The sequence below is a fragment of the Scyliorhinus torazame genome, chromosome 3 (genome assembly GCF_047496885.1).
Source record: "Scyliorhinus torazame isolate Kashiwa2021f chromosome 3, sScyTor2.1, whole genome shotgun sequence".
In the NCBI taxonomy this organism is placed as follows: domain Eukaryota; kingdom Metazoa; phylum Chordata; class Chondrichthyes; order Carcharhiniformes; family Scyliorhinidae; genus Scyliorhinus; species Scyliorhinus torazame.
In genome coordinates, this window is record NC_092709.1 from 373,808,738 (window position 1) to 373,835,615 (window position 26,878).

Here is a 26,878-nt window from a genome sequence, read left to right on the forward strand (position 1 = left end):
TAAATCGCCTCTCATCCTCCTCCGCTCCAAAGAGAAAAGCCCTAGCTCCCTCAACCTTTCCTCATCAGACCTATCCTGCAAACCAGGCAGCATCCTGGTAAATCTCCTTTGCACCCTTTACAATGATTCCACATCCTTCCTATAGTGAGGTGACCAGAATTGCACACACTACTCCAAATGTGGTCTCACCAGAGTCATGTGTAGTTGCAGCATAACCCCGCGGCTCTTAAACTCAAGCCCCCTGTTAATAAACGCTAACACACGAGAGGCCTTCTTCACGGCTCTATCCACTTGAGTGGCAACCTTCAGAGATCTGTGGACATGAACCCCAAGATCTCTCTGTTCCTCCACATTCCTCAGAACCCTGCCGTTGACCCTGTAATCCGCATTCAAATTTTCTTAACCAAAATGAATCACCTCGCACTTATCAGGGTTAAACTCCATCTGCCATTTTTCGGCCCAGCTCTGCATCATATCAATGTCTCTTTGCAGCCTACAACAGCCCTCCACCTCATCCACTACTCCACCAATCTTGGAGTCATCAACAAATTTACTGACCCACCCTACAGCCCCCTCCTCCAAGTCATTGATAAAAATCACAAATAGCAGAGGACCCAGCACTGCTCCCTGTGGTACACCGCTGGTAACTGGTCTCCAGTCTGAAAATTTTCCATCCACCACCACCCTCTGTCTTCTGTGCGATAGCCAGTTACTTATCCAATTGGTCAAAATTCCCTCTGTCCCACACCACCTTACTTTCTTCATGAGCCGACCATGGGGAACCTTATCAAACGCCTTACTGAAATCCATGTATACGACATAAACTGCTCTGCCTTCATCTACACACTTAGTTACCTCCTCAAAGAATTCAATCAAATTTGTGACTTACCCTTCACGAATCCGTGTTGACTATCCCGGATTAAGCTGCATCTTTCCAAATGGTCATAAATCCTATCCTTCAGGACCTTTTCCGTTAACTTACCAACCAACAAGTAAGACTAACTGGCCTATAATTACCAGGGTCATTCCTATTCCCTTTCTTGAACAGAGGAACAACATTCACCACTCTCCAGTCCTCTGGCACTATCCCCGTGGACAGCGAGGACCCAAAGATCAAAGCCAAAGGCTCTGCAATCTCACCCCTTGACTCCCAAAGAATCCTTGGATATATCCCATCTGGCCCAGGGAACTTGTCGACCCTAAGGTTTTTCAAAATTGCTAATACATCCTTCCTCAGAACATCTACCTCCTGCAGCCTACCCGCCTGAATCACACTCTCATCCTCAAAAACATGGCCCCTCTCTTTGGTGAACACTGAAGAAAAGTATTCATTCCTATCTCTTCTGACTCCATGCACAAGTTCCCACTACTGTCCTTGACCGGCCCTAACCTCACCCTGGTCATTCTTTTATTTCTCACATAAGAGTAAAAAGCCTTGGGATTTTCCTTGATCCGACCCGCCAAGGACTTCTCATGGCCCCTCCTAGCTCTCCTAAGCCCTATTTTTTTAGCTTATTCCTTGCTACCTTGTAACTAACCCTCAAGCGACCCAACTGAACCTTGTTTTCTCATCCTTACATACGCTTCCTTTTTCCTCTTGACAAGACATTCAACCTCTTTTGTGAACCATGGTTCCCTCACACGGCCATTTCCTCCCTGTCTGACAGGGACATGCCTATCAAGGACATGCAGTATTTGTTCCTTGAACAAGCTCCACTTTTCATTTGTGCCTTTCCCTGACAGTTTCTGTTCCCATCTTATGCTCCCTAATTCTTGCCTAATCGCATCATAATTACCCCTCCCCCAATTATACACCTTACCCTGCCGTATGGCCCTATCCCTCTCCATTGCAATAGTGAAAGACACCGAATTGTGATCACTATCTCCAAAGTGCTCTCCCACAAACAAATCTAACACTTGGCCCGGTTCATTACCCAGTAGCAAATCCAATGTGCCCCCCCCCCCGCTTGTCGGCCTATCCACATATTGTGTCAGGAAACCCTCCTGCACACACTGTACAAAAATTGCCCCATCCGAACTGTGAGTTAGAGTTAGAGTGGAAGCTGAGAACCAGGACAAGCCATGTTGTCATCTCTGGTTTGTTGCCGGTGCCACGTGCTAGCGAGTTGAGGAACAGGGAGAGAGTGCAGATAAACACGTGGCTGCAGGGATGGTGTATAGAGGTTCGAGTCAATATTTGGAAAGCTAAAATTCCCATTGACAACTACCCTGGCACCTCCACACCTATCCATAATCTGTTTTGCAATTTCTTCCTCCACATCTCTATTACTATTTGGGGGCCTATAGAAAACTCCTAACAACGTGACCGCTCCTTTCCTATTTCTAACTTCGGCCCATATCACCTCAGTAGGCAGATCCCCTTCGAACTGCCTTTCTGCAGCCGTTAAACTATCCTTGATTAACAATGCTACTCCACCTCTTTTACTACCTTCCCTACTCTTACTGAAACATCTATACCCCGGAACTTCCAACAACCATTCCTGTCCCTGTTCTATCCACGACTCCGTAATGCCAACAACATCGTAGTCCCAAGTACCAATCCACGCTCCAAGTTCACCTACCTTATTCCGGATGCTCCTTGCATTGAAGTAGTCACACTTAAACCCACCTTTCTGTCTGCCGGTACACTCCTGCGACCTTGATACCCTCCTCAGTACCTCACTACTCTCAACACTGGCTTCTGGGACTACAGCTCGTTTTCCCAGCCCCCTGACAAATTAGTTTAACCCGCCCCCCACCCCCGAAGAGCCGTAGCAAATTTCCCTCCCAGGATATTGGTGCCCCTCTGATTCAGGTGCAAACCATCCTGTCTGTACAGGTCCCACCTTCCCCAGAATGTGCTCCAATTATCCACGTAACTGAAACCCTCCCTCCTACACCATCCCTGCAGCCACGTGTTTATCTGCACTCTCTCCCTGTTCCTCAACTCACTAGCACGTGGCACCGGCAACAAACCAGAGATGACAACATGGTTTGTCCTGGTTCTCAGCTTCCACTCTAACTCGCTAAATTCCTGTTTCAAACCCCCGTCCCTTTTCTTACCTATGTCGTTGGTACCGATGTGTACCGAGAAATGGTGCCAGATTCGCCGGTCTTCACGATTGGCACCCAAAGGCTGACAAGCTGGAGCCGCATAAAAACTATTCTCCCCCCACACACACCATCATTTCCTAATTGACCACAGGTGAGATCCCAGGGGATTGGAGGATAGCCAATGCTGTACCGTTATTTAAGAAGGGTTGCAAGAATAATCCGGGTAATCATAGGCCAGTGAGCTTGACGTCAGTGATTGTGAAATTGTTGGAAAAGATTCTCCGAGACAGGGGGTGGGATTCTCCTTTCGCGAGACTAAGTCCCCAGGCCAGCGGGGAAACTGGTGCGAAACACTCCGATCAACAGTCCCTGAAAGTGTGGAATTCTCCGCACTTCCGGGGGCTAGGTGGACGCTGGAGGGGTTGATGGTGCGCCGAAGGGACTGCACGCGTCCACGCGTGCGCCAAAGGGACGGCTGTGATCCCACGCACGCGTGGATCAGCCGGCGTACTCTGGCGCATGCGCAGGGGCCGGCGCGGAATGAAGGAGTGCCCCCACGGCACAGGCCCGCCCTGATCGCGGGCCAGGCCACCGTGGGGGCCCCCGGCCCCCGGGGTCGGATCCCCCCGCGCCCCCACAAGGACCACCCCCGCCGACTTACCTGCCAGGTCCCGCCGTGTGGGACCATATCTAATCCACGCCGGCGGGACTGGTCAAAAGCGGACGGCCACTCGGCCCATCGGGCTCGGAGAATTGCCGAGGGGGCCGCTGCCAACGGCCCCTGACTGGCGTGGCGGAACCCCGCCCCCGCCCGAAAACCGGCGCTGGGGAATACGGCAGCCGCCGTCGGGGCGGAGGGGTGGGATTCACGCTGCCCCCCGGGGTTCCTCCGACCCCCGCGGAGGGTTGGAGAATCCCGCTGAGGATCTGTGTACATTTGGAAGTGAATGGTCTTATTAGCGACAGGCAGCATGGTTTTGTGCGAGGAAGGTCATGTCTCACTGATTTCATTGTATTTTTTGAAGTGGTGACAAAGATGTGATTCTAAGGGTACCGTTGGCTGGCACTGCCCTCAACAGGGTCTACAGTGCGTGATAACCTGGGAGGGCCGGCAGTGTGTGGGTGGGGCTGCATGGATGGGTCGTCAGGGCACCCATACAGTCGGTGTCACTGTCGAACCAGGGGCCAAGGTTGGTAGTCAGTGGGTGCGCAGCAAGATAGCCACCCTAATGGCGGTCCGTGCCTGCGCACCACCCCACTCCCATGGGGTGGGGGGGGAGAAGTCACCCCGGCCACTCTGCCTGTTGCCCCCTCCTCCCCATTCCCTGGCCTCTGGCAGGACCCCAGCCAGTGTTCACTCCGGTAATTCACCGTCGGTCCTCTCCGTGTCCTACCTCCTCTCTCTCCCTCATCAGCCATCACGCCGGTGTCACGTTTTAAAATGCACAAGTGAACCTTGCCGTCGGGAACATGGCCAATCGGAGGAGGCCCTGGAGAATACCGGTTCGGGCCCGCTAATGACATGCAAATAGTGTTTACTGTATGTGCGTTCCGGACCCATTTACACCGCTGTCAGGTGAAGGAGAATCGCGATTAGGTGCCCACACACATTTTTGGAGTTGGAGCTGATTCTCCACCCAATCGCCTTTTCCGATTTCAACGTCGACCAACGGAGAATCCCGCCCATTGTGTTCAAATAATTAAAGGCAAGCCAGCCTACAAACAATGAGTCACCAAAATACTTATTTCTGTCAAATTATAGCTGTTTGATAATTCCTGTCATGGGAGTGCCCCTTTGAGAAAGGTTTCTGTATTATCACATGGTTTCAGTGATGTCATTGTGTGGGTGGAGCTGGGCTGTGGCTCTGTGAGGTGTTTTTGGTTTCGCTTTCACATTTGGCTGCTGTGGACTCAGACAGAGAACGGAAGTGTTTTAGCCTGTCTCTCTCTATTTTCATTGTAAATATCTGTTCCAGTAAAAATCACCCTGGTGGTGGCGTTAGATATAGTTTGCTTTGTGGAAGGGTTTAAACCTTGCTGGTGAGACGGGGCCAGAATCTCAGGAAAAGCCAGTCTCATTGAAGTGAGAATGCAGAGTGCTAGGCCACACCCTTTTGGTTTATGGGATTTTGTTTTTGAATTGGAACAGTTAAGGGGGAATTGATTAAGTGTGATACATAGATTCCAGTAGCTGCGGGGTATCTTTATGTTTGTAATTGATAGAAATTCTTGCTGTGTGTTTATACAAATGTTAACTAAGTTCGTAGAATAAAGTGTTATGGACCATGGTTTAGAGAGCCCCAAAGTGTATCATGGAGTTCACCTGACCCACAACCTTTGTGGTATGGAGAGCACACGGGCCTACTTTACAGGTGTGGTGCAACAGAGAGCTAAAGTACTTTTAAATTAAAACAATGTTTATTTATGAAACCAGTTAACACTTTATAAACCCACAGTAAACATCTTAACAACTATCAACACCAATAAATCCCCAAAGAATACAGTACTCTCCAAGTAACTCTTAATCTTTTCTTGCAACATCCATAAGGCCAAAAGAACCATCTTTACAGAAACACATCAGGTTCAACTTCACTACTGAGAGCAGTTACCACTTTGAAATCACCAAATGAACATTCATTAGCTTGCAGAGATTCATACACATCCTGCTGTTATTGCAGCTTTTCCAAATCTAAAACGAAACTAAAGACACCCTGCAGCAGACAGCCCAAAGCAAAAGTAAAGATTGAATAATATAAAGGTGGACAATAAAGACAGCCCAGCTCCACCCACACTCTGACATCACTGATAGAGCTCCACCCACACTCTGACATCACTGATAGAGCTCCACCCACACTCTGACATCACTGATAGCGCTCCACCCACACTCTGACATCACTGATAGAGCTCCACCCACACTCTGACATCACTGATAGAGCTCCACCCACACTCTGACATCACTGATAGAGCTCCACCCACACTCTGACATCACTGATAAACACCCATTTCTGAAAGGTATTCTCACATGACAAAAGCTTATTTTGATTTAAGTGTCTGGGAAGACTGTTGAATCACACCTGAAGGGTGCTCATCCTAACCAATTTCAACATGAAGGTTATATGCCAGGTGAACTCCATAATACGCTTTGGAGATTTTAAACCCTGGCCCATAACACTCCGAAGATTGGGTTCCATATTTTGAATGTCTGTTGAACTTTATAGAATCAGAGAATTTGCAGTGCAGAAGGAGGCCATTCGGCCCAGTGAGTCTGCACCATCCGCCAGAAAGATCACCCCCCCCCCCAGCCCACTCCTCCACCCTATCCATCGCAACCCAGTAACCCCACCTATCCTTTTTGGATGCTAAGGGCAATTTAGCATGGCCAATCCACCTAACCTGCATATCTTTGGACAATAGAAACCGGAGCACCCGGAGGAAACCCATGCAGATCTGGGGAGAACGTGCAGAATCAGGAGGCCGGATTTGAACCCAGGTCCCTGGATCTGTGAGGTGGAAGTGCTAAACACTGTGCCACTGTGCTCCCTAAAGTGGTAGGAGAAGAAAACGATCGGACTACTTCCAGCCTGTGAAGCCCAAACGTATTATTTAATCAGGAGTTTGACATCTGCCGAAGCCCCCGACACAAAGACTTTCACAGAGTTAGTATATCTAACTCCGGTAGGGGCTGTTTAGCACAGGGCTAAATCTCTGGCTTTGAAAGCAGACCAAGGCAGGCCAGCAGCACGGTTCAATTCCCGTAACAGCCTCCCCGAACAGGCGCCGGAATGTGGCAACTAGGGGCTTTTCACAGTAACTTCATTGAAGCCTACTTGTGACAATAAGCGATTTTCATTTCATTTCATCTTGTGAAAGGCCATTACCAGCCAAAGCCCACGATATTTATGCAAAGGTAGACATTCACTGCGACTACAAGAGCCCTTGGAGAAGTGAGAGCAGGTTGTGTGGCCAGATTAAGGCAAATTGCAGAGCATTGTGAATACGGGCCTGCCCTTAATGATATGTTAAGAGACTGTCAGTGTGTGGAGTGAATAACACTGCGATACAGAAGAATCTGTTGGCAGAGACCGAGATAAGCCTGAAGAAGGAGCTGGAGGTTGCTCTAGCGATGGAAAGTGCAGGAAAAGGCACTCTCGAGCTTCAAAGAGTGTGATGTGGTGAAGTCGACCCCTCTGGAAAGAGACTGCTAACGGCTGCAGCACCAAGATTGAGGGTATAGGGTTTAATGAGCGGAGAAATGTAGAAAGCAAGAGAATATAGAGATATAAAAGATTAAAATCAGAAACTCAGGAGTAATGAAGAGTGCTACAGGTGTGACGGGAGTCACCCCCAGGAAAAGTGCCGATTTAAAGAAGTTGTGTGTCTTGCCTGAGGTTGAAAAGGGTATGTCAGGTGCAAGTGCAGGAATAAGCAGGGCCTGTCCAGTGAAAGCAGTGTCTGCAATCCAGCTGCACTGCACAGCATAGACGATAACTCTGCAAACGGACCAAACGTCTTTCGATTGAATAATATAAAGGTGGACAATAAAGGGTAATATGAAGACTCTCTGTCTTCTGTCCGTCAGCTACTCTCCTATCCTAGCTAATAAATTACCCTAATTCCACGTGATCTCACCTTGTGCGCGGTACCTTGCGGAAGTCCAGATACACTACATTTAAATTGAAAATTAAAAATCTGTCTAACTCCTCCTTAAATTTACTCCCTGTCCCAGCATCCACCGCACACTGGGGTAGCGAATTCCACAGATTCACAACCCTTTGGGAGAAGTAGTTTCTCCTCACATGTTTAAATTCGCTACCGCTTGTCCGAAGACTAATAATATTAATAATCATTATTAGTGTCACAAGTTGGCTTACATTAACACTGCCATGAAGTTACTGTGAAAAGCCCCTAGTGGCCACATTCCGGCACCTGTTCAGGTACACTGAGGGAGAATTCAGAATGTCCAAATTACCTAACAAGCACGTCTTTCGGGAATTGTGGGAGGAAACCGGAGCACCCGGAGGAAACCCACGCAGACACGGGGAGAACGTGCAGACTCCGCACAGTCACCGACCCAAGCCAGGAATTGATGCAGGGACCCTGGAGTGGTGAAGCCAGAGTGCTAACCACTGTGGTACCGTGCTTCCCAATAAAATAAACAAGAGTATTTCTTCTGCAGCGAGTTGCTTTGAGCGAAAGATTTGGAGGGGGCAGCTCTGAGATTCAAACTCAGCATCGGCTGTTTACAAGACCGGAGCTTTATCCATCTGAACCACCGCGTCCATGACGTCTCGTTCTACAATGCACCACAAGAGGCAGCATCCGCTCCGCGTCTACTTCATCCAAACCTTTTAGCACCTTGTACACCTCAATTAGCTCTCCCCTCAGTCTTCTAAAAACTCGAGAGAGTATCGGCCTAAACTGTTCAATCTCTCCTCCTACGACAAAGCCCTCATAGAATCATAGAATTTACGGTGTAGCAGAAGGCCATTTGGCCCCGTTGAGTCTGCACCGGCCCTTAGAAAGAGAACTCTACTCAAGCACACGCCTCCACCCTAACCCGTGGAATCACGCCTCCACCCTAACCCGTGGAATCACGCCTCCACCCTAACCCGTGGAATCACGCCTCCACCCTAACCCGTGGAATCAATCTAGTGAACCTCCTCTGAACTGCGTCCAATGCCACTACATCGTTCCTCAAATAAGGAGACCAATACTGTGCCCAATACTCCAGGTGCAGTCTCACCAATGCCTTGTATTATTGTAACAACACTCCCTTACCTTTATACTCTGTTCCTTTTCCTATGAATGCCAACATTCCATTTGCTTCCCGTATTACCTGCTGCAGCTGCTCGTTTTCTGTGGCCCATGCACGAGGACACCCAGATCCCTCTGCAATGGAGCACCCCGAAGTCTCTCTCCATTCAGATAATAAGTTGTGTTTCCATTTTTTCAACCAAAATGCATGGGCGTGGCCTCACACTTATCCACGTTAAACTCCATCTGCCATATTTTGGCCCACTCTCCTAACCTGTCTGTATCCATTTGTAAGGTTCTTATTTCCTCGTTTCAACTTATTGTACCACCTAATTTAGTACCATCTGTGGATTTGGCAATGGAACCTTCTAACCCTGTATCCAAGCTGTTTAGATAGATTGTAAATAGCTGGGGCCCAAGGACAGAACCATGTGGCACCCCACTAGGTACATCTTGTCATCCAGAAAAAGACCCATTGATTCCGACTCTCTGTCTCCTGTCCGTCAGTCAGTCTTCTATGCAAGCGAATAAATTACCCCGAATCCCATGTGATCTCACCTTGTGAATTAATCTTCTGTGCGGCACCTTATCAAACACCTTCCGGAAGTCTAGATATATTACATCTACCGGAGCCCCATTATCCACTTTGCTTGTTATATATTCAAAGACCTCTTGTACATAAGTCAAACATGGTTTGTCCTTCATGAAATCATTATGACTCTGATGGATAGTATTGACTTTCCAAATGTCCCTGATATTACTTCCTTAATGATGAATTCCAGTATTTTCCCAACAACAGATGTTAATCTAACTGCTCTGTAATTTCCCACATTCTGCCTCCCACCCTTTTTGAATAAGGGCGTTACATTAGCATTTTTACAATCGACTGGAACCTTTCCCGTGTCCAGGGAATTTGGGAATATTATAACCAATGGATCCACTATCTCTGCTGCCATTTCCTTTAACACCCTAGGATGTCGCCCATCAGGCCTTGGGGACTTGTCTACTTTCAATCTCATTACATTGTTGAGTACTATTTATCTATTGATGTGGAGTGCTCTCAGTTCCACCCTTTCTATTACCTCTGAATTGCCCGTTCCTATAGGAATGATACTAGTGTTCTCTTCAGTGAAAACTGAGGCAAAGTATTGATTTAGCATCTCCACCATTTCTGTGTTTCCCCAAAATTAACTCTCCGGTTTCATATTCCAAGGGACCAACATTCACTTTTGTGACTCTCTTCCCTTTTATAGGAACATAGGAATTAGGAGCAGAAGCTGGCAATTCAGTGCCTTGAGCCTGCTCCACCATTTAATCAGATCATAGCTGATCTGTTCCTGCTCTCAAAGCCAGCCCCTGCCTGTTCCCCATATCTCCTTGACCTGGTTTTATTAGGAGTACATCTTTCTCCTTTTGGCACCATTTAATGACTCAGATTCCCCCATACAATGGGGCAGCGAGTTCCACAAATTCACCACCCTCTGCGAGAAGTAGTTCCTCCTCGTCTCAGTTCTAAATCTATCGCCTCTCAACCTGTATCTATGCAATCTCATTCTAGATTGCCCCACAAGGAGAAACATTTGGTCTACGTTTACTTTATCAATCCCTTTTAATATTTTACATACCTCGATCAGATCCCGTGTCATACTTCTAAACTCCAGCGAGCATAAGACCAAACTGTTTAATCTCTCCTCATACGTCAACCCATTTATCCCTGGAATCAATCGAGTGAACCTCCTCTGAACTGCCTCCACATCCTTCCTCAAATAAGGAGACGAAAACTGGTCACATTACTCCAGATGTGGTCTCACCAGCACCCTATACAATTGAAACAATACTTCTCTACTTTTATACTCCAGTCCTTTAGCAATAAACGCTAACATTCCATTTGCCTTTTTAATTACATGCTGTACCTGCAAACCGACTTTCTGCAATTCATGAACAAAGACTTACAGATCCCTCTGAACTGACACATCTTGAATCTGCTTTCCATTGAGATAATAATTTGCCTTTCTATTTTTTCGGCCAAAAAGATAACCTCACATTATCCACATTAAACTCCACCTGCCAGACCTTGGCGAAATCTCCGAGCCTGTCTATATCCGTCTGTAAAATCTGTATCGCCTCTTCACTGCCTGCTTTCCCACCTGTTTTAGTATCGCCCGCAAATTTTGTTATGTTACACTCTGTCCCTGCTTGCAGAGTATTTGTATAAATTGTAAACAGTTGAGATCCGAGGACCCGTGCAGCACTCTGCTAGCTCCAGTTCACCAGCCAGACAAGGACCCTTTTATCCCGAAACTCTGAACAAAGAACTAAGATCAATACAGCACAGGAACAGGTCCTTCGACCCTCCAACCCTGTACCAGTCATGATACCAGCCTTGGCCAAAACCCTCAGCACTTCCTTGTGCCGTATCCCTCTATACCCATCCTATCCATGTGTTTGTCAAGATGCCGTTTGAACACCGTTAATGTATCTGCTTCCACAACCTCCCCTGGCAACGCGTTCCAGGCCCTCACCACCCTCTGTGTAAAAAAACCTGCCTCACACATCTCCTCTAAACTTTGCCCCACGGACCTTGAACCTATGCCCCCTGGTGACTGACCCCTCCACCCTGGGAAAGAGTACTGGCCATCCATTCTATCCATGCCTCTCATAATCTTGTAGACCTCGATCAGGTCAGCCCTCAACCTCCGTCATTCTGATGAAAACAGTCCGAGTCTATTCAGCATCTCCACATAGCTAACCCCCTCCAGACCAGGCAACATCCTGGTAAACCTCCTCTGCACCCTCTCCAAAGCCTCCACATCCTTCTGGTGGTGTGGCGACCAGAATTGTGCGCAATATTCGTAGTATGGCCTTACCAAGGTTCTATACAACTACAGCAAGACTTGCCAGTTTTTATACTCGATACCCCGTCCAATGAAGGCAAGCATTCCGTATGCTTTCTGGACTACCTTGTCCACTTGTGTTGCCACCTTCACAGATCTCTGCTTTCTGTCAATCAGCCAACCCTCAATGCACTCCAATACGCTATGCCCAATCCTCTTCGATCTTACCTTCGGGATCAGTCTTTTATGCAGACCTGGTTTAGCTCAGTGGGCTAGACAGCTGGTTTGTTAATGCAGAACATGGTCACCTGCACGGGTTCAATTCCCCTACCAGCTGAGAATTCTGAATTCTCCCTCTGTGTACCCGAACAGGTGCCAGAATGTGGCGACTAGGGGCTTTTCACAGTAACTTCATTGCAGTGTTAATGTAAACCTACTTGTGACAATAAAAATATTATTACTATCTTATCAAACACTTTCTGGCAGTCTAGATACACCACATCCACAGGTTATGTATTTTCTTTTAATTTCATGTACTTAATGATCTGTTGAGCTGCTCGCAGAAAAATACTTTTCACGGTACACGTGACAATGCACAAATCCAATCCAATTCAATTCACTTGCTGTTTACATAAGAACAGGAACAAAGAAAATTACAGCACAGGAACAGGCCCTTCGGCCCTCCCAGCCTGCGCCGATCCAGATCCTCTATCTAAACCTGTCACCTATTTTCCAAGGATCCACTTCCCTCTGTTCCCCGCCCGTTCATATATCTGTCTAGATGCATCTTGAATGATGCTGTCGTGCCCGCCTCTACCACCTCCGCTGGCAAAGCGTTCCAGGCACCCACCACCCTCTGCGTAAAAAACTTTCCCCGCACATCTCCCTTAAACTTTCCCCCTCTCACCTTGAAATCGTGACCCCTTGTAATTGACACCCCCACTCTTGGAAAAAGCTTGTTGCTATCCAACCTGTCCATACCTCTCATAATTTTGTAGACCTCAATCTGGTCCCCCCTCAACCTCCGTATTTCCAACGAAAACAATCCTAATCCACTCAACCTTTCTTCATAGCTAGCACCCTCCATACCAGGCAACATCCTGGTGAACCTCCTCTGCACCCTCTCTAAAGAATCCACTTCCTTCTGGTAATGTGGCGACCAGAACTGCACGCAGTATTCCAAATGTGGCCAAACAAAGTCTTATACAACTGTAACATGACCTGCCGACTCTTGTACTCAATACCCCGTCCGATGAAGGCAAGCATGCTGTATGCCTTCTTGACCACTCTATCGACCTGCGTAGCTACCTTCAGGGTACAATGGACCTGAACTCCCAGTTCTCTCTGTACATCAATTTTCCCCAGGACTCTTCCATTGACCGTATAGTCCGCTCTTGAATTAGATCTTCCAAAATGCATCACCTCGCATTTGCCTGGATTGAACTCCATCTGCCATTTCTCTGCCCAACTCTCCAATCTATCTATATTTTGCTGTATTCTCTGACAGTCCTCCTTGCTATCTGCAACTCCACCAATCTTAGCATCATCTGCAAACTTGCTAATCAGATGACCTATACCTTCATCCAGATCATTTATGTATATCGCAATCAACAGTGGTCCCAGCACGGATCCCTGTGGAACACCACTAGTCACCTTGCTCCACTTTGAGACACTCCCTTCCACCACTACTCTCTGTCTCCTGTTGCCCAGCCAGTTCTTTATCCATCTAGCTAGTACACCCTGAACACCATACGAATTCACTTTTTCCATCAGCCTGCCATGGGAAACTTTATCAAACGCCTTACTGAAGTCCATGTATGTGACATCTACAGCCTTTCCCTCATCAATTAACGTTGTCACTTCCTCAAAGAATTCTATTAGCTTTGTAAGACATGACCTTCCCTGCACAAAACCATGCTGCCTATCACTGATAAGTCTATTTTCTTCCAAATGTGAATAGATCCTATCCCTCAGTATCTTCTCCAACATCCTCAAAGAACTCAAGCAATTTTGTCAAGCATGACTTACCCTTCACAAAACCATGCTGACAATGGTGGATTGAGCTTTCCCTTTCCAAATGTTCAGTCATCTGCTCCTTAATAACTGATTCCAGCAACTTCCCCACCACAGAGGTCAAGCTAACCGGTCTGTATTTTCCTACATTTAGACTCGCTCGCTTTTTGAATAGGGGCGTCACATTAGCGTGTTTAAAATTCACTGGGACCCTCCCAGAATCCAGGGAATTCTTAAATATCGTAACCAATGCATCCACGATCTCTGCTGCCATCTCCCTTAATTCCCCTGGAGACTTATCTGCCTTCAGTCCCATTAGTGGAAGCAATACCTTCTCCCTCGAGATGGTTATTGCACCAAGTTCCTCTGAATTAACTGTAGTTTTTGGAAACATTTTATTATCCTCTACTGTGAAGACAGAGGCAAGTACTGGTTCAGTGCCTCCATCGTCTGGGTGTTCCCCATTCTGACCTCACCAGTATTGTCCTCTAAAGGGCCAACATTTGCTTTTGGTAGCAATGTTCATGTTTTCTGGTAGTTTCTTTTCGGAGTTCATCTCAGCTCCTTTCATTTTACTTTTAGCAATCTTTTGCTGAACCTTGACGTTCTCCCAAGCCTCGAGCTTACCACTAGCTTTTGCAGGGTGTTTTGCCCTAGTTTTGTGCCTCTATGTCTTCCATCACTTCCTTTTTGAGCCAGGGAATGTTTTTCTCCCTTTTACAATTCCTCTTCCTCTCAGGAATATACTTTAATTGAGGGGTATTTAATATCTCCCTGAACATCTGCCATTATTCCTCAACTCTCCTATCCTTAATTATCTGTGCCCAGTCTACTTGGGCCAACTCTTTCCTCAGGCCTGTTTAATTACCTCTGCCCAACACCAAAATTCTAGTATGGCACTCTGCCTTCCTTTGCTCAGTCTGAATTTGAAATTCTAAAATGCTGTTTCCATTCATTCCAATAGGATCTTTAATGACCATAAGACCATAAGACATAGGAGCAGAATTAGGCCACTCGGCCCATCGAGTCTGCTCCACCATTCAATCATAGAACATAGAACATAGAACGATACAGCGCAGTACAGGCCCTTCGGCCCACGATGTTGCACCGAAACAAAAGCCATCTAACCTACACTATGCCATTATCATCCATATGTTTATCCAATAAACTTTTAAATGCCCTCAATGTTGGCGAGTTCACTACTGTAGCAGGTAGGGCATTCCACGGCCTCACTACTCTTTGCGTAAAGAACCTACCTCTGACCTCTGTCCTATATCTATTACCCCTCAGTTTAAAGTTATGTCCCCTCGTGCCAGCCATTTCCATCCGCGGGAGAAGGCTCTCACTGTCCACCCTATCCAACCCCCTGATCATTTTGTATGCCTCTATTAAGTATCCTCTTAACCTTCTTCTCTCCAACGAAAACAACCTCAAGTCCATCAGCCTTTCCTCATAAGATTTTCCCTCCATACCAGGCAACATCCTGGTAAATCGCCTCTGCACCCGCTCCAAAGCCTCCACGTCCTTCCTATAATGCGGTGACCAGAACTGTACGCTGGAGAAGTGGAGCATCATGAGGTTATCCGTAGGTTTGCGGTTCGCTTTACCGCAAACCTACGGATAACCTCATGATGCTCCACTTCTCCAGCTTCCACCCTAAACACATTAAAGAAGCCATCCCCTATGGACAAGCGCTCCGTATACACAGGATCTGCTCAGACGAGGAGGAGCGTAACAAACATCTACAGACGTTGAAAGACGCCCTCGTACGAACGGGATATGGCACTCGACTCATCGATCGACAGTTCCAACGCGCCACAGCGAAAAACCGGACCGACCTCCTCAGAAGACAAACATGGGACACAACCGACAGAATACCCTTCGTCGTCCAGTACTTCCCCGGAGCGGAGAAACTACGTCATCTTCTTCACAGCCTTCAACACGTCATTGATGACGATGAACATCTTGCCAAGGTCACCCCCACACCCCCACTACTTGCCTTCAAACAACCGCGCAACCTCAAACGAACCATTGTTTGCAGCAAACTACCCAGTCTTCAGAACAGCGACCACGACACCACACAACCCTGTCATGGCAATCTCTGCAAGACGTGCCAGATCATTGACATGGATACCACTATTACACGTGAGAACACCACCCACCAGGTACGCGGTACATACTCGTGCGACTCGGCCAACGTTGTCTACCTCATACGCTGCAGGAAAGGATGTCCCGAAGCGTGGTACATTGGCGAGACCATGCAGACGCTGCGACAACGAATGAACGGACATCGCGCAACAATCACCAGGCAGGAATGTTCCCTTCCAGTCGGGGAACACTTCAGCAGTCAAGGGCATTCAGCCTCTGATCTCCGGGTAAGCGTTCTCCAAGGCGGCCTTCAGGACCTGCGACAACGCAGAATCGCCGAGCAGAAACTTATAGCCAAGTTCCGCACACATGAGTGCGGCCTCAACCGGGACCTGGGATTCATGTCGCATTACATTCATCCCCCACCATCTGGCCTGCGAAATCCTACCAACTGTCCTGGCTTGGTACAATTCACACCTCTTTAACCTGGGGTTACCCCAGCTCTGGATCTGTAAAGATTTAATCACCTGCTAATGCTCGCATTCCAAGCATTGTTTGGCATCTTTGAATCTGTCTATATATGTGTTTCTGGAACAGACCTCTTCATTCACCTGAGGAAGGAGCAGCGCTCCGAAAGCTAGTGACATTGAAACAAACCTGTTGGACTTTAACCTGGTGTTGTAAGACTTTGTACTGTGCTCACCCCAGTCCAACGCCGGCATCTCCACATCATGAAATCCATATACACCACATCAACTGCTCTACCCTCATCTACCTGTTCAGTCACCTTCTCAAAGAACTCAATAAGGTTTGTGAGGCATGACCTACCCTTCACAAAGCCATGCTGACTATCCCTGATCATATTATTCCTATCTAGATGGTTATAAATCTTGTCTCTTATAATCTCCTCCAAGACTTTACCCACTACAGACGTGAGGCTCACCGGTCTATAGTTGCCGGGGTTGTCTCTGCTCCCCTTTTTGAACAAAGGGACCACATTTGCTGTCCTCCAGTCCTCTGGCACTATTCCTGTAGCCAATGATGACATAAAAATCAAAGCCAAAGGTCCAGCAATCTCTTCCCTGGCCTCCCAGAGAATCCTAGGATAAATCCCATCAGGTCCCGGGGACTTATCTATTTTCAGCCTGTCCAGAATTGCCAACACCTCTTACCTACGTACCTCAATGCCATCTATTCTATTAGCCTGGGGCTCAGAATTCTCCTCCACAATATTATCTTTTTCCTGAGTGAATACTGACGAAAAATATTCATTTAGTATCTCGCCTATCTCTTCAGATTCCACACACAATTTCCCATCCCTGTCCTTGACTGGTCCTACTCTTTCCCTAGTCATTCGCTTATTCCTGACATACCTATAGAAAGCTTTTGGGTTTTACTTGATCCTCCTGCCAAATACTTCTCATGTCCCCTACTTGCTCGTCTTAGCTCTCTCTTTAGATCCTTCCTCGCTACCTTGTAACTATCCATCGCCCCAACCGAAACTTCACACTTCATCTTCACATAGGCCTCCTTCTTCCTCTTAACAAGAGATTCCACTTCCTTGGTAAACCACGGTTCCCTCGCTCGACGCCTTCCTCCCTGTCTGACCGGTACATACTTATCAAGAACACGCAGTAGCTGATCCTTGAACAAGCCCCACTTATCCAGTGTGCCCAACACTTGCAGCCTACTTCTCCACCTTATCCCCCCCAAGTCACGTCTAATGGCATCATAATTGCCCTTCCCCCAGCTATAACTCTTGCCCTGCGGTGTATACTTATCCCTTTCCATCATTAACGTAAACGTCACCGAATTGTGGTCACTGTCCCCAAAGTGCTCTCCTACCTCCAAATCCAACACCTAGCCTGGTTCATTACCCAAAACCAAATCCAACGTGGCCTCGCCTCTTGTTGGCCTGTCAACATATTGTTTCAGGAAACCCTCCTGCACACACTGTACAAAAAACGACCCATCTATTGTACTCAAACTATATCTTTTCCAGTCAGTATTTGGAAATTTAAAGTCTCCCATAATAACTACCCTGTTCCTTTCGCTCATATCCAGAATCATCTTCGCCATCCTTTCCTCTACATCCCTAGAACTATTAGGAGGCCTAAAAAAACTCCCAACAGGGTGACCTCTCCTTTCATGTTTCTAACTTCAGCCCATACTACCTCGAAAGAAGAGTCCCCATCTCGCATCCTCTCCGCCACCGTAATACTGCTCTTGACGAGCAGCGCCACACCTCCCCCTCTTTTGCCTCCTTCTCTGAGCTTACTAAAACACCTAAACCCCGGAACCTGCAACATCCATTCCTGTCCCTGCTCTATCCATGTCTCCGAAATGGCCACAACATCGAAGTCCCAGGTACCAACCCATGCTGCCAGTTCCCCTACCTTGTTTCGTATACTCCTGGCATTGAAGTAGACACACTTCAAACCACCTACCTGAACACTGGCCCCCTCCTGCGACGTCAAATCTGTGCTCCTGACCTCTATACTCTCATTCTCCTTACCCTAAAACTACAATCCAGGTTCCCATGCCCCTGCTGCATTAGTTTAAACCCCCCCAAAGAGCACTAACAAATCTCCACCCAGGATATTTGTGCCCCTCAGGTTCAGATGTAGACCATCCTGTCTGTAGAGGTCCCACCTTCCCCAGAAAGAGCCCCAGTTATCCAGAAATCTGAATCCCTCCCGCCTGCACCATCCCTGTAGCCACGTGTTTAAATGCTCTCTCTCCCTATTCCTCATCTCACTATCACGTGGCACGGGCAACAACCCAGAGATAACAACTCTGTTTGTTCTAGTTCTGAGCTTCCATCCTAGCTCCCTAAAGCCTGCCTGACATCCTTATCCCCTTTCCTACCTATGTCGTTAGTGCCAATGTGGACCACGACTTGGGGCTGCTCCCCCTCCCCCTTAAGGACCCGGAAAACACGATCCAAGACATCACGTACCCTTGCACCTGGGAGGCAACATACCAAACGTGAGTCTCTCATGCTCCCACAAAATCTCCTATCTGTGCCCCTGACTATAGAGTCCCCAATTACTAATGCTCTGCTCCTCTCCCCCCTTCCCTTCTGAGCAACAGGGACAGACACCGTGCCAGAGGCCCGTACCCCATGGCTTACCCCTGGTAAGTCGTCCCCCCCACAAGTATCCAAAGCGGTATACTTGTTTCTCAGGGGAACGACCGCAGGGGATCCCTGCACTGACTGCTTTTTCCCAGTCCCTCTTACAGTTACCCACCTATCTCCAATCTTTGGTGTAACTAATTCCCTGAAGCTGCTATCTATGACCCCTTCTGCCTCCCGAATGATCCGAAGTTCTTCCAACTCCAGCTCCAGTTCCCTAACTCGGTCTTGGAGGAGCTGGAGATGGCAGCACTTCCTGCAGGTAAAATCAGCAGGGACACTAACTGCATCCCTCACCTCAAACATCCTGCAGGAGGAACATTGCACTCCCTTCCCTGCCATTCCTCTAACTTTCTACCAAGATCTGGCTAACAACTAAATTAAATTTTTATAAAAAATAATAATAATATAATAAAATATGGTACTTACCTCAGACCAATGGGTTTTATTATTAGGTTAGAGGAGGAGGGCGGGTGGGAGACACTACACGTGTAGTGTCTCGGGTTTCCTCTCCACCAGAATTTATTGGTGAGGGTCTTCCCAGACGTCCGCGGGTCGACTTCCTGTTCCCGCCTAAAATACTAATTTTAAAAAAAAAGAAAAATTCTCAGCTCCTGCTGAAATTGACTAACCAGCCAGCTCCACTCCCGCCGAAATCGACTGGCCTGCCCCTGCAAAGACAAGTGCTTTTAAAGGACAGACTTACCTCCCAGCAACCACCTCCGCAATGCTCCCGCTGAAACTGACTCACCAGCTGTTCTCACGCCGAAATCGACTGGCCTGCCCCTGCAAAGACAAGTGCTTTTAAAGGTTGACTTACCTCCCAGCAGCCACTTCCGCAATTCTCCCGCTGAAACTGACTCACCAGCTGTTCTCCCGCCGAAATCGACAAAAATCATGGCTGATATTTCCTCATCCCCATTCTCCTGCCTTCTCCCCATAACCCCTGATCCCCTTATTGATCAAGAACCTATCTATCTCTGTCTTAAAGACACTCAGTGATTTGGCCTCCACAGCCTTCTGCGGCAAAGAGTTCCACAGATTCACCACCCTCTGGCTGAAGAAATTCCTCCTCATCTCTGTTTTAAAGGATCGTCCCTTCAGTCTGAGGCTGTGCCCTCTGGTTCTAGTTTTTCCTACAAGTGGAAACATCCTCTCCACGTCCACTCTATCCAGGCCTCGCAGTATCCTGTAAGTTTCAATAAGATCCCCCCTCATCCTTCTAAACTCGAACAAGTACAGACCCAGAGTCCTCAACCGTTCCTCATACGACAAGCTCTTCATTCCAGGGATCGTTCTTGTGAACCTCCTCTGGACCCTTTCCAAGGCCAGCACATCCTTCCTTCGATACGGGGCCCAAAACTGCTCACAATACTCCAAATGGGGTCTGACCAGAGCCTTGTACAGCCTCAGAATTACATCCCTGGTCTTGTATTCTAGCCCTCTTGACATGAATGCTAACATTGCATTTGCCTTCCTAACTGCCGACTGAACCTGCACGTTAACCTTCAGAGAATCGTGAACAAGGCTCCCAAGTCCTTTTGTACTTCTGATTTCCTTATTATCTCCCTATTTAGAAAATAGTCGATGCCTAAATTCCTCTTTCCAAAGTGCATTAGCTCAAACTTTTCCACATTGTACTCCATTTGCCACTTCATTGTCCACTATTCTAGCCTGTCCCAGTCCTTCTGCAGCCCGCCTGCTTCCTCAATACTACCTTTTCCCTACAGATCCGGTTGGCCTGGATGGGCTGGTTTAGCTCAGTGGGCTAGACAGCTGGTTTGTGATGCTGAACAAGGCCAGCAGCGCGGGCTCAATTCCCGTACCAGCTTACCCGAACAGGCGGCGGAATGTGGTGACTGGGGGCTTTTCACAGTAACCTCATAACTTTTGACAATAAAAGATTATTATCAGATCTTTGTATCATCTGCAAACTTAGCAACAGTGCCTTCAGTTCCTTCTTCCAGATCATTGATGTATATTGTGAAAAGTTGTGGTCCCAGCACAGACCCCTGAGGAACACCACTAGTCACCGGCTGTCATCCTGAAAAAGACCCCTTTATCCCCACTCTCTGCCTTCTGCCAGTCAGCCAATCCTCTATCCATGCCGGGATCTTACCCTGAACACCATGAGCTCGTAACTTATTTAACAGTCTCCTATGCGGCACCTTGTCAAAGGCCTTCTGGAAATCTAAATACATCAGGTCTACTGGTTCTCCTTTGTCTAGCTTCCTTGTTACTTCCTCAAAGAATTTTAACAGATTTTTCAGACGTGACCTCCCTTTGACGAAACCGTGCTGACTCAGTCCTATTTTACCGTGCACTTCCAAGTACTTATTTTATACCTACTTTATCTTTAAGAATGGACTCTAACATCTTACCAATGGCCGAAGTCATGCTCACAGGCCTATAATTTCCCATCTTCTGCCTCGCTCCCTTCTTAAACAGTGGTGTTACATTAGCTACCTTCCAGTCCTCTGGGACCCTTCCTGCCTCCAGGGATTCCTGAAAGATCATCACCAATGTCTCCACAATTTCCTCAGCTATCTCTTTTAGGACCCTGGGGTGTAGTCCATCCGGTCCAGGTGACCTATCCACCTTCAGACCTTTCAGTTTCCCCAGAACCTTCTCCTTAGTAATGGTCATGACAAATGTGATATAAAATAGTTACTTTAGAGATACTAGTTAATGTAATGTAGAAATAAGCCACTTTGATTCTGGCAGATAGAGACAAAGGGGTTTGAGACCGCATGGAAAAAGCAGGAAGAGGTGTGTCTATGAGAGTGATGCTGCATTGATAGGGGCCAGAGAAAGGGATTGGAAGTGAGCCAATCAGAATAGATCAAACAGGTCAGGAGGGATATAGGCTGACCTATGGGCGTCGAGTATGTGAAACTTGATACCATTTGAATTGATTTGCAGAGATCCCTTTGTCTCTTTGTTCATTCGCTTTCTGGAGTGTAGGAGACTGGATGTCTCTTATGTTTCTGTAAGATGAATCAAGCTTGCAAGCTAAATAAATAACTTCTTTTTACGTGCAAATCCATCTCAACTTTTAGTGAGGCCAGACTGACGGAGAAAGAAATTTGGGAATCAACAGTCACTGCACTCATCTCTGCCCCCTGATTCTCCTGGAGCTCTGGCATCCCACTGGTGTCTTCCGCCGTGAAGACTGATGCAAAGTAACTATTCAGTTCCTCTGCCATTTCTTTGTTTCCTATTATTACTTCTCCAGCCACATTTTCCAGTGGTCCAATACCTATTTTTGCCTCTGTCTTACCTTTTATAGATTGAAAAAAACTCTTTCCATCTTGCTTTATATTACCAGCTAGCTTGCACTCATACTTCATCTTCTCCCCCCGTATTGCTTTTTTTAGTTGTCCTCGGCTCGCTTTAAATGCTTTCTGTTAAAGTCTATCATATTGTGGTCACTGCTTCCTAAGGGTTCCTTCACCTTAAGTTCCCTAATCAAGTCTGCCTCATTACACATCACCAAATCCAGAATTGCCTGTTCCCTAGTAGGTTCTGTCACAAGCTGGTCCAAAAAAATATCTCTTAGACATTCCACAAATTCCATTTCTTGGGATCGACTACTAACCTGATTTTCCCAGTCCACCTGCATATTGAAGTCCCCCATGATTATTGTAATATTGCCTTTTTTACTTGCCTTTTCTATCTCCTGATGTATTTTCTGCCCCACATCCTGACTACTGCTCGGGGGCCTGTACATAACTCCCGTCGGGGTCTTTTTACCTTGGCGATTCCTCAACTCTACCCAGATATTCTACGCCTTCTGATCCTATATCGCTCCTTGCTATCGATTTGACTTCATTCCTTACTGACAATGCAACCCCGCCCCCTTTGCCCATCTGCCTGTCTGTTGGATGGTGTACATGTCCTTGGATATTTAGATCCCAGCCCTGATCTCCTTGCAGCTACGTCTCTGTGATGCCCACAACATCGTACCGGCCAATTTCAACGTGCACAGCAAGCTCATTTACCTTATTCCTTATACTGCGCGCATTTAGGTACAACACCCTCAGTCCTGCTTTGGCCACCTTCTTTCTCACACTTGCCACGTTTTTTGCTCTGCCTGAGGGTGATGGTCTATTATTTTTGTTCTCTATTTCCTCTTCAGTTATTACACTTCTGATCGAAGGCTCTGGTTCCCACCTCCCAGGGCCCTCCCTCAACCATGTCTCCATGATGGTTACTATATCATAACTCCACATGTCAATCCTCGCCCTTAACTCATCCATTTTTCTGTAATACTCTGGGAATTAATGTAGGGACCATTCAGCCCTGTCATATTCTCCTGAAACCTACTTCTGCTGTGTTCCCCCTAACTTGGTTGCTTTCTGGTGATACACTGTGCACCTATTGTGGTAACACTCTGCATCCCCTGCCCCTGTCGAATTTGTTTTGACTCCTCCCAACAGCACTGGCAAACCCGCCAGCAAGGATGTTAGTCCCGCTCTGGTTCAGATGTGGACGTCCCGCTTGTACAGGTCCCACCTTCCCTAAAAAACTCCCAGTGGTCCAGGAATCTAAAACCCTCCCCCCTGCACCAACTCTTAAACCATGGATTCATCTGCGCTATTCTCCTATTTCTGTAGTCATTAGCGCGTGGCACTGGGAGTAATCCAGAGATTACAACCCGAGAGGTCCTGCTCTTTAGTCTATTGCCCGACTTCCTGAATTCCTGATGCAAGACCTCATCTCTCTTTCTATCAATGTCATTCATACCAACATGTACCATGACCTTTGTATTATCACCCTCCCCCTTCAGGATGCCCTGCAGCCGTTCAGTGACATCCCGCCCCCTGACTATGGAGTCCCCTATGACTATTGCTCTTCTACGCTTTGACCCTCCCTGCTGAGCAACAGAGCCAACCCTGGTTTATACTGTGCCCCACTGTACAACTAATGTTTGGGGACCTATAGATTATTTTTACCAGGGACTTCTTCCCTTATTTCTACCCAGACTGATTCCACATCTTGATCTCCAGTGCTTATGTCATTTCCCATTCCAGCACTGATCCCTTGCCTCACCAGCAGGGCAACACCACCTCCTTCTCCTTTCACCCTACCTTTCTGAAATGCTGTGTTCCCTTGGATATTCAATTCCAAGACCTGGTCTCCTTGTAACCATGCCTTAGTAATCACCAACAAATGTCTCTATTTCCGCCGTTAACTCATTAATTTTGTTACTAATGCTTTGTGCATTTACATACAAAGCTTTTACATTTGCTCTGTTGTCAAATTTCCCTACTCTTTCATACTTCCTTGGTGCAAAAAGACATTCGCCGGTCTGTCCCTCTTTCTTTTCTTGTGACCGTCCTTCACATTGCAAACAAAGAACAAAGAAAAGTACAGCACAGGAACAGGCCCTTCGGCCCTCCAAGCCCGTGCCGACTGTGCTGCCCGACTAAACTACAATCTTCTACACTTCCTGGGTCCGTATCCCTCTATTCCCATCCTATTCATGTATTTATCAAGATGCCCCTTAAACGTCACTTCCCAGGTTGCTCTCTGGTTTTTCGTACTCCACTTCGTTCCAATGTGAAGCGCACAAATCACTGGGGTAAGGTTTTTATACCACTTACCTTCCCAGGCTGCTCCCTGGTCCTTTTCTGCTCTGCTCCCCATGAAGGCTCCTTAGGCAGCACCTTCCAAAACCACGAGCACTACCATCAAGTAGGACAAGAGCAGCAGATACCCAGGAACCCCACCACCTGGAAGTTCCCCTCCAAGCCACTCACCCCCCCCTGACCTGGAAATATATTGTCGATCCTTCACTGTCGCACGGCCAAAACCCTGGAACTCCCTCTGTAACTTCACAGTGGGTGTACCTACACCACATTGACTTCAGCCGTTCAAGAAGGCAGCTCACCACCAACTTATCGGGGCAATTAGGAATGGACAATAAATGCTGACCTAGCCAGCAACGCCTACATCCCATAAATTAATTTTAAAAACTCAGTGTCAGAATTCTGAAAATTCTTTCCTGTCAGCAAGATTGCTGTACCGGTGCCGTACGGTTCAAAAGAAATGAGATACTATTTTCCCCAAGAGGTATTGGAGATGGATAATAAATGTTGAACTTCTCAGCAACACAGATATCGACGACCAAAGACAACAAAGAATTGCCAGCCCTGCTCAGGGTTAGTTTGCGAGTGTTGTGGCTGAGTTACTCACGTGATGAGGTGAGCATTGTCATTGTGCATCCGTGGCAGCAGATTCACCCGTCTCCACTCGAGGAATCGGTTCATTGTTTCTTTCGCATCGTTGTCCACCTTGATTTGGTCGGCCGTCCACACCTCGACTCCAATCAGTGCAATGCGGAGGTTAAATGGTTTGTAGTACTGGAGAGAGGAAAACGGTTAGAGACATTCATGAATCAGTTTGTCCAAAACCGATGATCCCACCTGAACGGGGAACTAAATTTGACTGAATTGTGATGTGGAATGGATGTCAGATTCACAATAAAGTTAGAACCAGGCGACGATGGAAATTTCTCAGGGAACGTCAAAAAGGAAATCAGAGATGCAAAGATTAGAGCGCGGGATGAGATTGGTAACTGTGTTAAAAGGAAAGCAGAAGTATTTTACAGAGAGGCATGGGACGGATTGGGAAACAAATTGGTTGGGATATCTCAGTCAGCCCGCCGTGTGCCGAGCGGAGGCAGCAGCCACCGGCCAGAGGCTGAAATCTTCTCCTTCCACCATCGTCAAGACTTTCCTCATCATAGTTGACAATGATTCCTTCTTTGTATCATCTGCAGATTTTAAAATAATGCCCTGAACACCATCCGACTGTTGAGATACATCAAAGAAGAGCAATGGGCCCAACATTGACACCTGCGAAACTCCACTAGAAACTTTCCTCCAACTCTTTTTTTGTTATAAATTTAGAATACCCAATTCATTTTATCCAATTAAGGGGCAATTTAGCGTGGCCAATCCACCTAGCCTGCACATCTTTTGGGTTGTGGGAGCGAAACCCACGCAGACATGGGGAGAATGTGCAAACTCCACACGGACAGTGACCCAGAGCCAGGATCGAACCTGGGACCTCGGCGCCGTGAGGCAGCAGCGCGAACCCACTGCGCCACCGTGCTGCCCACTCCACCTCTAAATAAAACACTTCTTTCACTGCTTCCTGGAACTCAGCTAATTTATTTTCCAAGTGCCTACACCCCCTTTTATTACGTCAGCTAGAATTTTGTGCACATGTCTGACGGCCGAGATTTAACTGTGTTGCGTGCCGGGAAGTTGAAAATCGGGCTGTGCGCGAATCAATTTGCCTCTAACCTGCCCGCTCCCAATGGAGAGTTCTGATGCTCGCCACATTTGGGCGAGCATATCATTGACACCAATTAGTGTCAATTTCCATCTCATTAGTGATGCACTATCAATTACGACGAGACGAGAGTAGAATGTAATCGAGGCTTTATTACACAGAATTGTGTAGCCTCCTACAGCAGCTTATGAAATGGCTGCTGTTCGGAGAGCACACACATTTATACTCCGCCTCCTGGGCGGAGCCAGCAGGCAGGGATCTACCCACATACCTGTAGTACAAGGGCCATACCGTAATACCCATATATACAATATAATACAACAGTGGTGACTACCACATTCACCCCCTGTTAAAAATGAGTCCAGCGGGGGGGAAACTATATACATACAGATTGGTTTTAAAATTACAGAGAAGGTTACAAATTTAGACGATCGGGCGCCTTGATCTGTCGTTGAGAGGCCGCAGTGCTGGTGGCGACTCAGGCGTCGGCTTGGTCTTCGGTGACTCCGGGAGCGTGTCGAAATCCTCTTCATCCCCGGGTGGGGGCAAGGGGAGGACGGATTGTCCTGGAGCGGGGGCTGTGGTGGGGTGCACTGGGGGGGGGGGAGGGTGGCGCCGGGGCAGGGGTGGGGGTGGGTGGGGACCCAGCTGGTGCCAGATCCCTGAGGGAGACTGTGTCTTGGCGGCCGTCGGGGTA

At 47.5% G+C, this 26,878-nt stretch overlaps 1 protein-coding gene across 1 annotated transcript in view; it reads right to left on the reverse strand.

Moving 5' to 3' along the window:
* Window positions 1-26,878, reverse strand: part of LOC140409453 (disintegrin and metalloproteinase domain-containing protein 12-like) — a 170,637-nt gene that overhangs the window by 131,950 nt on the left and 11,809 nt on the right. The window contains exon 2 of the mRNA XM_072497885.1: window positions 25,078-25,244. Within this exon, the coding sequence (XP_072353986.1) occupies window positions 25,078-25,244 (167 nt within the window). The remainder of the gene's footprint in view (window positions 1-25,077; window positions 25,245-26,878) is intronic.